The sequence below is a fragment of the Babylonia areolata genome, chromosome 12 (assembly GCF_041734735.1).
Source record: "Babylonia areolata isolate BAREFJ2019XMU chromosome 12, ASM4173473v1, whole genome shotgun sequence".
Classification (NCBI taxonomy): Eukaryota; Metazoa; Mollusca; class Gastropoda; order Neogastropoda; family Buccinidae; genus Babylonia; species Babylonia areolata.
This window is the reverse complement of record NC_134887.1, coordinates 37,867,861-37,882,456: the sequence shown is the minus strand read 5'-3', so window position 1 is coordinate 37,882,456 and position 14,596 is coordinate 37,867,861. Positions and strand designations below refer to the sequence as shown.

At 41.7% G+C, this 14,596-nt stretch overlaps 1 protein-coding gene across 11 annotated transcripts in view; it reads right to left on the bottom strand.

Annotated features, from left to right (window-relative positions):
• The window catches only part of LOC143288597 (uncharacterized), a 201,240-nt gene that overhangs the window by 34,175 nt on the left and 152,469 nt on the right, over positions 1–14,596 (bottom strand). For 8 of the 11 annotated variants that reach the window (XM_076597231.1, XM_076597224.1, XM_076597226.1 and 5 more), the window contains 9 exons: positions 12,003–12,148; positions 9,228–9,313; positions 8,097–8,271; positions 6,358–6,482; positions 5,425–5,544; positions 4,614–4,685; positions 3,431–3,570; positions 1,927–2,089; positions 1,264–1,588 (listed from right to left, as the gene is read on the bottom strand). In XM_076597231.1, the coding sequence (XP_076453346.1) occupies positions 1,264–1,588; positions 1,927–2,089; positions 3,431–3,570; positions 4,614–4,685; positions 5,425–5,544; positions 6,358–6,482; positions 8,097–8,271; positions 9,228–9,313; positions 12,003–12,148 (1,352 nt within the window). The remainder of the gene's footprint in view (positions 1–1,263; positions 1,589–1,926; positions 2,090–3,430; positions 3,571–4,613; positions 4,686–5,424; positions 5,545–6,357; positions 6,483–8,096; positions 8,272–9,227; positions 9,314–12,002; positions 12,149–14,596) is intronic. The other 3 variants (XM_076597228.1, XM_076597225.1, XM_076597230.1) reach the window with 3 other exon arrangements.

The following is a 14,596-nucleotide window of genomic DNA, read 5'->3' as shown; positions in this document are numbered from 1 at the left end:
CTAAATATCTCCAATAATAAATCACAGCTCCTAGCCAAGCTTACTCTATTACATACTTGGCACTGCGAGCTAGGATCGTACAGGGACAAGAGGTACACGGCTACATTTATAAAGCACTTAGAACTTGGTCTCCAGCCGAGAATAGGCACTATATAAGTAGCCGTATCATTACTACTTCCACAACTATTACTACTACTACTACAAATAATAAAGCAGACTGTCACTCACACATCCCAGGCAGGGAACTCATGGCATTTACAATTAAAAATAAAAAAATGTTACACAAGGTTAGATATACATGCATCAAGTACACAATACATGAACAGGCACCTGTACACACACACACACGCACACGCACACACACACACAACACCATACATCCAGCAAGTTTAGGAAGTACATCACTTTATATGATGGTAGGCAGAACAAAATGAGGCTGGGTTTTTCGGGACTTTTTCAACTGAACTGGGGAATCCACATGACAGACTGAGAAGGGAAGTTTGTTCCATACTCCTGGGCCAAGATAGGAGAAACAGCACTGACCTTGTGCACAGGATTTGTAATGGTATCTTGGCTAAATCCATACAGGATGCAAACAGTTTGTAGACGTTCACCATACAAACATACAAACATGTGCATACACACAGGGTATGAAGGTGTGTCAGTTTTCATCCTATTAACTAAGCTGGGTAAACAGAAGAAAGGCTCACCGAAATACAAACATGTATGGCAGCAAAAACGCTCACTGAGATCATAGCAACAAAGATTACACACACACACACACACACACACACAAACAAAAAAAAAAGTTCACACAAACCAGACATATGCACAAAGTCTTATAAACACACTCCAGCACACACATTTGCAAAGTAAACCTAGATATACAAAGCTCTCACACACATGAACTAATTCTCATTCAAACAATGACACACTTCATCACACTCACACTCAGCACTCTCTCTTTATTTCACTCACACGCTTTCTTCACTTTCTCTCGCTCTCTCTTAGTCACTCTGTCTGTCTGTCTGTCAGTCAGTCTGTCTCTCAAACACACACACACACACACACACACACACAAACTTTCACAAACTTTCTTCATTTTCTCTCCAGTCAGTCAGTCAGTCAGTCTCTCTCTTTCTCTCTCCCTCCCTCTCTCTCTCACACACACATTTACTGTAGATCTTTGACACAGCTTAAAGAAGAATTAAACCAGAAAAAGAACCACTGATAAAAAAGTGAAAACTACAGCTACACACACACCCCAACCTGGAGCTTGAGGAAAGCGGCAGGGAATCCACAGGGGCAGGGGGAGGAGCAGCAGCAGTGATGGGGGCACATGTGCTCGTCACCGACACGCTCGCAGCACTCGACAGTCCCGGCGGGCCCTCATCGGCACTCATGGTGGCTGAGCTGTCGTTGTCGATACTGCGCAGACTGCCCTGCGAGGCCGACAGCGGCTTGTTGGAGGTCAGGGACGAGGAGGGGGGCAGCCCCGATGACCCAGGGGTCGTGTTGTCTGCCTCCCGATCTCTGGGGGCCGAGGAGGAGGAGCTCTGGGGAAGCTGGCCTGCCCCGGCTGGCGGATCTGAGGACAGGGAGATGTTTGGGGTAGGGCGTGTACTGTGTGAAGGCACACACGTCTGTGTGTATGTGCGTGTGTGTGCGCATGCGGGCTGCGCGTGCGGGCGTGTAACTGAAACCTTACTAACCACTCAGAACAAATGACAAGCACCCAAAGGCAGCTGTTGGTCGGCTCTACCCAGGCAGGCGGGCCTGTTGTGCAAATGACTCCGTGTTTGTAAAGCACTTAGAGCTTGGTCTCTGACCAAAAGATAGGTGCTTTATATGGATAAGAAAGCAAAAGCTGCAGGGGAGGAAAAAAAAAAAAAAATTAAAAAAAACAACCAAGAACAGACAAACCACCTTCCTCAATGTGCAGCGGTGTGGGGCTGGGGGCGCTAGTGGTATCGGAGTCATCCCCGTCTCCGTTGTCTTCCTCGCTACTGCTCACGTCCTCCCACCCCTCTGATGCAGCCGTTGTCGTGGACGCAACGCTCTCGCAGACTGACATTGTGCGGCGCTCCGTCTGAAAACATGCACACGTTGTGTTGTGTTGTGTTGTGTTGTGTTGTGCTGTGTTGTGTGTTGCATTGCATTGCGTTGTGCTGTGTTCCTTTCTGTCACAACAAATGTAGTGGTGGCCTCCTGGTAATGTATCCGCCTATTAAGCGAGAGAATCTGAATGTGCAGGATCGAATACCACCCTCGCTCCAGTATTTTCTTTTCTCCCCCTCCACCAGACCTTCAGTGGTGGTCTGGGTGCTAGTTGTTCTGATGAGACGGTAAACTGTACTTTAGAGTATATGAAAGAACCCACGGCAACAAACGCAGCGTCCCTAAAAATATCAACTTTGATCGTGAAAACCAAAAAAATACACTTATACACAGAAAAAAATCAAAGACAGAAAAAACTGGTGGCGATGCACTGTGGCAACATGGTCATACCATGGGGAAAAGCAGTCTGAATTTCAGACAAGAGAAATCTGTTATGACAAGAGGCACTGCAACAACAACTTTCCAAGACCATGTTTTATCATCTCATCAATTTACCCAGACCATGTATTATCATCCCAACCCAACAAAAACTTCCCGAGACCATGTATTATCAACACATCAACTTACCCAGACCATGGATTATCATTACAACAACTCCCCCAGACCATGTAAGTATTACAAGTTCCTTCCCCAGACCATGTATTATCATCCAAACCTACAACAACTTCCTAGACAATGTATTATCATTTTTAACAGCAATAACAACTTCCCCAGACCATGTATATGCATAACAACAGCTCCCCAAGACCATGTATTATCACCCCAACAACAACTCCCCTAAACCATGGATTATCATCACAACAAAAACTTCCTGAGAACATGTATTATCATCATATCAACTTACCCAGACAATGTATAATCATCATGACAACAACTTTCCCAGACTATCAAGTATTACAAGTTCCTTCCCCAGACTATGTATTATCATCCTCACCTACAACAACATTTTCCCAGACCATGTATTCTCAACACATCAACTTACCCAGACCATGGATTATCACCGCAGCAACAACTTCCCCAGACCATGTATTATCATCCAAACCTACAACAACAACTTCCTAGACAATGTATTATCATCCTCACCTACAACAACAACTTCCCCAGACCATTTATTTCATGACAACTTCCCCAGATAGTGTATTATCACCTCAACACTAACTACTCCCCTGTACCATGTATTATCATCACATCAACATCATCCCCAGACCATGTATTACCATGTATTATCATCACGTCAACATTATCCCCAGACCATGTATTATCATCACAACAACAAAACCAACATCCCCAGACCATGTATTATCATCCTCACCTTCTCCTTGTGCTCCTGCAGGATGGCCTCCAGACTGAGTTTCTTCTTGTAGTTGAAGTAGAAGTTCTTGCACTGTGACTCCGTCTTGGTGCCCACAGCGTTGGCAATGGCCGCCCAGTCACGTCCGTGCTCCCTCAGTCCTGACACAGACACACAATGACATGCGATATATTACAATACAACACAATTCAAAACAAATGGGAAGTCTGTACTATAATCCACCCCTGAAAATGGAGTATGACTGCCTACATGGCAGGGTAAAAACAGGTCATACACGTAAAAGTCCACTCGCGTACAGATGAGTGAACGTGGGAGTTGCAGCCCATGAACGAAGAAGTATTATAATCACCGTTTGGTTAAATATACTTACCATGTCAAACTGATGCATAGAACTTTGAAACTGGGTTGTTTTGGTGCTAGTATCTGAGTACATGCTGCAAAGGGCAGAGGACTGCCCTCCTCTAACACTCTCTCCTCATCTTTAAGTGCCCAGCACAGAAGAGCAGGAACTGTCTTGGTGATGAAAATCTCTCAATCTGTTACTCAAGGGCTCGATTTCAGAACTCACAGACCAAGGTTCGGGGGTTTCATGGTCACCTGTTTGTGATTCCCAAGACCTCATGGGGGTGATGACCTATATATAGTGGATCTCTCTCCCCTCAAAAATCTTTCTCTCAAGGTCGAATTCCGAACGGACACACAGGCAGAGATTCAAAAGACCTTCTTCAGGGCGACTGGGCTTCAAAAGGATGCTATATTTAAGGTTCTCATTCACCCGGCGTCTCACAAGCACTTGAGGTTCCAATGGAGGAACAAAGACTTCTTTCTATCTTTTTTTTTTTTTTGGTTTTTGTGTGTGTTTTGGGGTGTTTTTTTTGTTTGTTTGTTTCTCCATCACTTTAAAAAAAACAACAGAACAAAAAAACCCATACTCTGTGACAGAAAATCTACTGAGACAAAAAATACAACACACATGCCTTGGTGCATAAAGATATATGTTTTTTTTCATGTCATGAGGTGTATTACCATGCACTATTGTATATGCACTGTTTCATGTGAGCATAATACATGTGGAGTTTGCACCATGTAAGTACTATATATTATCATCATAAATTGAATATTCTTTTGCTTTAATTTAAAAGTAAAAAAAAAAAAAATCTTTTAAAAAGATGACACCAAGTACCTTGTTTGGCAATCTCCATCTCCTCTTCTGTCCATCTGGACGTTTCCACGTTGTCCTGGTTGGCCATCGCAGCTGTCAATGTAGACAAACAAGCACCTGTGGTGATTCACAATCGCATTCACACACACATGCCTACACGCATGCATGCAAGCTCACACACAAACTCAACACATCCGGCTTCTGAACTCCTGATCCTTTGATACATACATGATGTACATGCATACACTGTGTGCTGCATGTGTGCACAGAAACACACTCCTCTCTGTTCAGTTAAAACACCTAGCCCTCTTCTTTCAAATGCTGAAAAGCAACACCTTCTCTAAACAGCATTCCTCTCTTTCCCAAACTTCAATCCACATGGTCAGTATATGACAAGCACACACATGCACACACACGAGTACACATACACAAAAGTACACACACACACACACACACACTGCTCTCATTCCCAATCATTAAACCACACCATCAGTGAATGACATACTCCCGCATAAAAAAAAGCATGCACATACACACACACACACAAACACGCACACATAAAACACACTCACAAATACACACACGCACACACACACACACACACCCCTAAATACACAGGCACACCACCTCACACACATGTCCGCGCGTGGACACACACATGCACACACACATATGCACACACCCAAACAAACACAGAGGCACCCCACCTCTCACACACACACATATGTGCACACTCCCAACCCCTACCCCAACCCCCACCCCCAACACAAACACCCACACCCCCACCCCACCCCCTACACAAACACCCACACCCCCACAGACTCACACACACCTTCCCCACTCTCTGGCAGCAGCTGGATGAGGGGTTCGTTGGTCTGAGGGTTGTTCCCCAGACGACGGGCAATGCGGTTGAAACACGCTGAGCAACACTTCGTCATGTCCTCCGTCAGCTCTGGGAAACGCCATGTAATCGTGATGAAAATTGAGGTTGTTTGGAAAGAAAAAAATAATCAAAAGTCTGTGATTATAAAAACTCATGCGCAATTTATATATATATATATATATATATATATATATATATATATATATGTGTGTGTGTGTGTGTGTGTGTGTGTGTGTGTGTGTGTGTGCCATTTTATTCAGTACTTGTGATGAAAAATAAGGTGTTTGAAAACACACACACACACACACGTCTATAAACTGTTGTGCAATTTATGGAAAAATATAGACCTTTTTAATCAGACTGATGAAGGTATGACTGATGGCGAAAGGATTGCAAGCAAGGACAAAAAAATTGTTTCGTTCCTTTAAGAAACATTCACATTGTAATTGTGTTGAAAGGGGCAAGTCTGCCTGTATCCATGTGGATTTACAAATTAACAAATGTTGCACTTCATTAAAACCAAATGTTAAGCATTACACATGAACTGTGTTTATCAATGTTTCTACTTCTCTCTCTGTCTCTCTCACACACCAACAAGTGCAGACACAAGCTAAGCATTCTGAAAATTTACCTCTTCTACTTTAGAATAACATCTGAACAACCAATCAACAATCTTTCTCTGTTTTCTATTAACATGAAACAAAACCAACCTTGTGCTCCTCTCAATCACGCAGAAAAAAACAACAAAAAAACATGGAGATGTAAGACATGACTGTAATTTCACACACACACACACACACACACACTCTCCACACTCACTCTCTCTCACTCAGCTCACACACAGGCCCAAGCTGGTGATCACAGACAAAGAAAACGCCTTACGCAGGTCTTTCATGATCGGCTCCTTGACTTCCATGGGCAGCTCGTTCCACTTGGGAGGCAGAGGGCGGAGCCTCTTCATCTTCCGTTTGGGGGTGCGGCATGTAGGTATGGGGCAGCGATCACGCCTGCAATGCCAAAAAACAAATGGTAAACATGAGACTTGAACTGTTCTCTCATGGAAAGTTAGACCAAAGATAAACAGGGAATGGACAAATATCTGGATCCTTGGGACAGTCGTATTACACGTTGACTTCTTATCTAATGTGACGCAAGTCGCTTTTATTGGTTTTCACACTATCAGTCAAATATTAATAACAGTTTTTGTTGACTTCTTCAAGTTCATGTCTTATCGTGGTACGATAATGTTCTGAAGGCCTCAGGTATTAGTACAACTTTGTTCTTGCAAACAAACATACACGTATGAAGGTGCACTCACACATGCACACTCAGATGGTTACAAACACACACGCACTCAGATATTTACACACACACTCTCAGATATTCACGGTGCACTCACACATGCACACTCAGATGGTTGCAAACACACACGCACTCAGATATTTACACACACACTCTCAGATATTCACACATGTACTCTCAGATACACACTCGTATGAACATCCATTACAGGCTGGGACCAGTTTCTAATGCAAGTGTTGTGCATTATATTGAGTTTAGTTTATTTTCTATTGTTGTTTTCCTTGCTGTTGTTTGTTTCTATTATCTGTTATATGGCTTTCTGTTCTTTTACAATCTAATAGCTGAACAAGAAAATATCATTAAAAAAAAGAATTAAAAAAAAAAAGAAAAGAAATCCTTCAAATGACCGACTGGGAGTATCAGTGGCGCACAGAGCAACCATGTTTTTTTTTGCTGTTTTTTTCTTGCTATTGTTACTGTTTTGTTTTCTATGGTTTGTTATATGTGTTCCAGTTCTGTGTACAATGTAATACTGGACTAAAGTATATATCTATTATAAAAAATATTTTCAAAAAGGGAATAATTCAAACGACTGACTAGGAGTATCTGTGGAGCACAGAGCAACAATGTTTTTTGTTTTTTTCTTGCTATTCTGATTGTTTTTTATTGTTCGTTATGTGTGTTTCTTTACACAGCGCAATACCGAAATAAAGTGTACATTCATTATAAAGAATATAAAAAGTAGGGAATCTTTTAATGACTGATTGGGAGTATCAGCAGCACACAGAATGACAATTTTTGGGGGTTTTTTTTTTTGTTGCTAGCTATTGTTATTGTTTGCGATCTATTGTTCGTTATATGTGTTTCAGTTCTTTATACAACGTAATACCAGAATAAAGTATGTACCTATTATAAAAAAAATATTTTTAAAAAGGGAGAATACTTCAAATGGCTGCCTCAGAGTATCGGCGGCACACATAGTGACAATGCTTTTTTGTTGCTTTTTTCTTGCTATTGTTATTGTTTTCTATTGTGTTTCAGTTCTTTGTACAATGTAATACTGGAATAAAGTATACGTTACTATATATAATGTTTTTTTAATTTTAAATGGAGAATCCTTCAAATTACTGACTGGGAATGTCTGCAGTGCACAGAGCGACAATGTTTTGTATTTTTCTCTTTTACTTACTATTGTTATCATTTGTTTTCCATTGTTCATTACATGTGTTTCAGTTCTTTATACAATGTAATACTGGAATAAAGTATATATTCATCGTACAAAAAAACTTTAAAATGCAGTAATCCTTCAAATGACTGACTGTGAGTATCGGCGGCGCACAGAGCGACAGTGGCAGCTGGTGCACACTCTCATGTCCGGCTTGAGGTCAGCCTCGCTGACCCCGTACACTTCACAGTCCCGCCGGGTCAAAGGTCGGCTCTGGCTGAAATCCTCCAGGGGGTTTTTGCACACGCAGCACTGGTGAGCCCCTCCCCCTATACAGAGGCACGCACACACCCACACACAGACACAGACATGCGCCCACACAGACACGCACGTGTCCACACAGACACGGACATGCACCCACACAGACACACAGCCACACAGACACGTATGCACCCACACAGACATGCACACACCCATACAGACATGCACCCACACAGACATACACACCCCCACAGACACAGACATGCACACACAGACACAAAATGTAAATAAATAAATAAAGGGAAATGCATTCAACTGAATGCTGAGGTTGCTAAGGAAAGCGAGTGCAGGTACTGAACATGTTTTCCACCATTAAGAAATTGACCTAGCACTTAATATCCACACACACACACACAAAAAAAAACACCTCCACACACAAACATTTCAAACTGCCATAATAATGATGAACAATAAAGTGAAATGGGGAACAGGGAGCAAAACGTGTCAAACAAAACAAGTGGAGCTTTGGGGGGATTTTTTTCTTCTTCTTGTTGATTTTTCGTATCTTAAAAGAGCAACGAAACAAACATCTTCTTGAACTTCCTCCTTCACTCATTCCTTTAGTCAGCAGTTTCAAGTTCCTGGGGGGGGGGGGGGGGGGAATGGCATGCAAAACTGCACAACCTCCATGACCAAATTCATTTTGAAACTATCATTTTACCATTCAGTCAGTTTTCCAGATCAGTCATTGTTTTACAGACCAGGTAAAAAAAATAAAAAAACAAACCAGCAAACATTCACTGGTGCATTAATTTCACGACATACACATTTTTTTTTTTACTGACTATCTCATAAAATATTCCTAGAACTGGCCCTGTTTGTGTTACAGTTGTCTTTTCTCATCATTTTACTTAACATTTCCTGCAGAAATTCCTAAATCAATTTCAAAGTTTTCCCCCGTACCACATGTGCTATGTATAACATCTCTGGGAATTCCCTGTACTATTCTGAAGGAGTTTCTTACCTTCCGAGGACATTGGAGCCGTCCCCGACACATCGTCTTCCCCTCCTTCACTGGGTTTCTCCTTCTCTTCTTCCTTCTTCACTCTGCTGACACGCAACACTTCCATTTAGTCCATGGACCTCATTCATACTTATTCAAAATATTTATTAATTAATAAAAAAAAAATTTTTAAAAAGATCAGCAAGCAGATCTAGGGGAAAAAAAACAATGAGGAAAAGAAAAAAACAGATCTTAACCCTCTCACTGCCTAGCTCGCATTTATGCAGCAGCTATGTAGAGGACCCATGTCACTGAAGGGTGACCAGATCATGGGTCTGTTATCCATGAAACCAACTGCTCTTTATGTTCGGTGGTAGGACAGGCCATATTTTCTACACATCGCAGGGGGAATCTCCAGCTCTATTATTAGACACCATATTCTCTGTGTTTGTAGCACAAGGGAATTTTGCACTCTAAATTGACTGCCAGTGAAAGGGTTAATCTACAATTATAAATAATTAAAAAATTATTTAAAAAAAAAAAAAACCAGACAGAAGACAACAAAGAAAAGAAAACCAGATCTTAACTCTCTCCATACGAACGGCGAAAGAGACGACGTTAACAGCGTTTCACCCCAATTACCATCATCAAAATATTGCAAGCTGAACGCTCTTATACTGAAGAGGTGAATGTTGACAAAGAATAACACAGTTCTGACGACGGAAGCTAAAGGCTGGGTCATTCAGACACCCACTGGATATCCGAGGGGTCTGTGTAGAGGAGAAGAGAGGACTGGCCGTACTGAGTGAGTTAATCCATGTACAACTAAGCGGGTGTGTACCCAATGGGGTGGTGAGCTGGGTTTTTTTCAAGGGACAGGTGCACATTCCTCCTCAATCACACAAACAGATTTTGTCTTTTGGCACATATTAAAACAATCACTGTCACACTGATAAAACATGCTCATGGTTTAGTTGCTCAATGTATTATCCATTAACTGTCACGGTTATCAAAATGCTTTCAGTTTACAGTTTTGTCAACATATTAACAATTGTCGCACTTCTTAAATATGCTTACAGTTTACAGTTGTGTCAAAATATTAACTTTTAATCATCACGCTTCTTAAATATGCCCACTGTTTACAGTTGAATCAACATATTAACCATTAATATCCTGCTCCTTAAATATGCTTATAACCATATATATCCTGCTTCTTACATATGCTTACAGTTTACAAACATAACATATTAATCATTAATTGTCACACTATTCATGTATGCTTACTATTTACAGTTATGTCATATCAACCATTAACTGTCATGCTTATCAAGTATGCTCCCAGCTGGGATTATAATACTGCTTCAAGTGCAGCCACTTATCCTACATACAAAATACTCCAGTGGGAGATTTTTTTTTTTCATGTGTAGTGTATGTTGCATGAAAGAATGAATGAGAATCACAGTCATTCAATACATATCCATAAAAGCCATAAAACATTTTGATGGCAAGTACTAGCAGATGCAAACTTAATCTCAACCATACACACGCAATAGTCACAGTAAATACTGTTCTGTTACTTTGTTTCTATCACCTAAATTTCCTTCTCCATACAAAATTTATCTTCCCCATCACATAACTGTATAAAGTTTAAGCACATTCTTATTTTTATACACACATGCACAACACACCCACACACACACACACCACACACACACACACACACACACACACACACATTTTTTCCCCAATCAAAAACCACTTCAGTGGAGAGACAGTGGGGAGTTAGTATTATACTCCCAGTTTCGTCAAACAAACTGTACCATGTCGGTTTGCTCCTCCAGGCCAAAATTTCACGGCAATTCAGTGATAAGTCCCCCCGTCCACTAACCAATCAATGCCACTGCATCAATTTCACAGTACAGTACGTGACACCAAATTTAAAATCAACTCTTTCACGGCCAAGTTTCTGTGAGAAAACTACTTCCCAGTGCCAAAATATTTCAGTAACGATGCTCTCTGTCACAGGCTTTGGTTCAAGTCAAAACACAATGGGACTTGTTCACTTCAAATTCGATCAGGGAGCAAAAGGTTAGTCATTGTTCTACTGGTGGGAAACTGGTTGCGGCTGTTGAGCTTTGTTAGAATGTGAAAAATGGTCTTATCAACATGACCCCTCAATGTCGACAAAAGTCGCCTGTGGCGGTGCACTGTCTAGTCAACCAAAGTTGCCTTTGGCGTCTGTGGCCTTTCATGCCCTGCTCTCATGGTGACCTCAGTTTCAATACCCCTCCACTTCCGTGCTTGAGGTGAGTCCTGTCAATGTCGTCAGTGTCGGCAGATTCATGGGTGGCTGTTGTTTGAGGGACGTGGTGGCAGTCTCCACTGTGGGAGGGACGCTCACTCAGTCTGGCTCCGCGACTAAGCCATTATTGTCGTTAGTAGGGGGCTTAGTAGGTGGTGTCCTAAGTACGTTAAAACAGAACAGGCACCACTGAACACCACCGAAGTGACTCAGCAGCAGTGCAGGGTCTCCTCTGGTGTGTGGATTCCTGGCGACCTAACATTGATGGTTCCCTGTGGACTGCCGACGCTGGAACTGCAACAGACGAACCCGGATGTGGCCGTGTATGGGGGAATCTAAATGAGCGGCGTGGGAGTAATGCCACTGAAACGGTGCAGATGATGGGGCAGCAAAAAAAAAAAAAAAAAAAAAGTTGCCTTTGGCGGTGAAAGAGTTAACGACCACCACACTGACACAGAGTGCATAGAAAGCAGTAACTTTGCTCAGTAGCTCACCCAGAAGCCGGCATGTCAGAGGATGTGGAGGACGTAGGTGGGAGCACAGGAACCGTCTCCTCCTTGATCTCCTCCTTCACTGACACCTGTTGCTGCTGCTGCTGTTGCTGCTGCTGTTGTTGTTGCTGTTGTTGCTGAAAACGTTTCTAAACAGTTATGACTGAATCAGTAAGGGGGGAACTCATTTCACAAGGTTTGCTGGCAAAGGGAGCATTCTGTCTTCTTTTTTTTTTTCCTTTCTTTTTGTGATACCACACAATGACAAATCTTAACTTGAGGCCAGCCACTTTTGCTCCATCTTTATCTAACAGGCGAATTTCTCATGTCATTTACAGGTTGGCATATTCAACACGTCTTGAAACACAACTTAACAATATTGTCAACTATGTGCTACACCACCATCTACTTCAGTCTCACACACACACACACACACACACACAAATATATATATATACATATGAACATTTCTTGCTATAACCTATACACCACAATGCCCTGTGGCATCCCGAGGACCACACCCTCTCAAATACGACAATGTTTTAATCAGTATTATCCACTCACAGTCTATCATGACCAATGTCTGATAATAAACAGAACAGTGACTTTCAATCTGAATCACTCCAAAAGGGCTGATAACTTGCACACAGGGAAGCCATGTTCACCAGGAACCAACTCAGGCACTCCCAGGGTTCAGATAATAATAGATATGACTCATATGGCACAAACTCCCCTTATAATTGGCTCTAAGCGCCGTTCATGAAACAACACATATACAATAGTGCATAAAATCCTACCTCTGCACATGAAAAAAACAACACATACATGTGCAAGACAATACTACACATTGCAGGTTTGAGCAATCACACACACACACACACACACACAACACACACACGTGACAAAAATAACCTAAACAAGCACACACACACACACACACACACACACACACACACACACACACACACACACACACACTCGCGCACATATACTGTTCCACTGCCTTTTTCCCTTGACCACAGTGACTGCACACTGGCCACAAAACATGAAAGTTTCACAGGCTTGAAACTGTGTGCTACTGTCTTGCTTCAGATAATAATAAGAATAAAGAAAAGAAATATACCATCCTTATTTATCAACTGAATATTCAATACTTCTTAACTTCAGATATATGCTTTTATCCCAAACAAAACCTCTGTATCTCAAGAGACAGTAGACATTCTAGAGCAACACACCCTGTCACACGCTGTGACACACCCACAGAACACAAGCTGTGCACGGACTCTCTGGCACCCGTCCACAGTTAATCAACGTGTCCCAGGAAAGAGCCGTGATCAAAATAACTAACTAAATAAAATTTTAAAATGTTGAACTGATTTTAAAACTTAGTGTATGACTGGTTGTAAAAGCTGAACAGAGTGAAGTTCAGTCCAGAAACAGAAAAAATAGTCACCATCACTTCAAAGTGACAGGCACAAGACCAGTTCAAATCAAGACGAGATCCATCTTGACAAAAGGTGGAGATGTGTCTACTCTCCCAGATCCACACACGTGCAGACCTGCTACAGTGCTAGTGTCTTACTCTCTTTCATGTGGACACACATGCAGACGATCGGGAAAGCATCTCATAACAAGATCCTGTCATCCCCTTTCTGCATTCTGTGGGTTGTGGAAACACAAATGTATATGCACACACACCAACCCCATACTACTGTATAGCTGTCTGACATATGGGGAGAAAAAACAGACATGCATGTACAATTCCACTCACACAAAGGTGAACGCCGAAGTTGCAACAAACGGATGTAACCAAAAAAAAAATAATGAAAATTATTTTTAAAAAAAGAAAAAAAGAGAGAGGCGTTTCACTTCCAACTATATTTCAGCAAGTACAATGAACAAACCAATCACACTCAATTCACATTATTCTGTTCCGTGAGCCAAACCTATGAACCAAAGGAAGTAATGTCACCTTGAAACAGTAACCGACTGGTATTGAAAACAAGGGTGCCAGGAAATCAATTGCCAAATTCTTGCATATCATTTCTGAGTCAGAACTGACAAACTTTGACATATGCTGTACAAACTAGTTACAAAAGGAAGAAAAAACAATTCATAGAACACCTCAAGGCAAATGAATCTCTTTTAAGCACACAAACACACACACACACACACTTCTCTCTTAAACCACACAGGCAACTGAATCTCTTCTAAGCACACACACACACACACACACTTCTCTCTTAAACCACACAGGCAACTGAATCTCTTTTAAGCACACAGACACAAACACTTCTTTCTTAACCCACAAAAGCAAATGAATCTCTTTTAAGCACACAGACACACACACACTTCTCTCTTAAACCACACTGGCAAATGAATCTCTTTTAAGCACACAGACACAAACACACACACTTCTTTCTTAAACCACAAAAGCAACTGAATCTCTTTTAAGCACGCAGACACACACACACTTCTCTCTTAAACCACAAAAGCAAATGAATCTCTTTTAAGCACAGACACACACACACTTCTCTCTCAAAACCACACAGGCAACTGAATCTCTTTTAAGCACACAGACACACACACACACACTT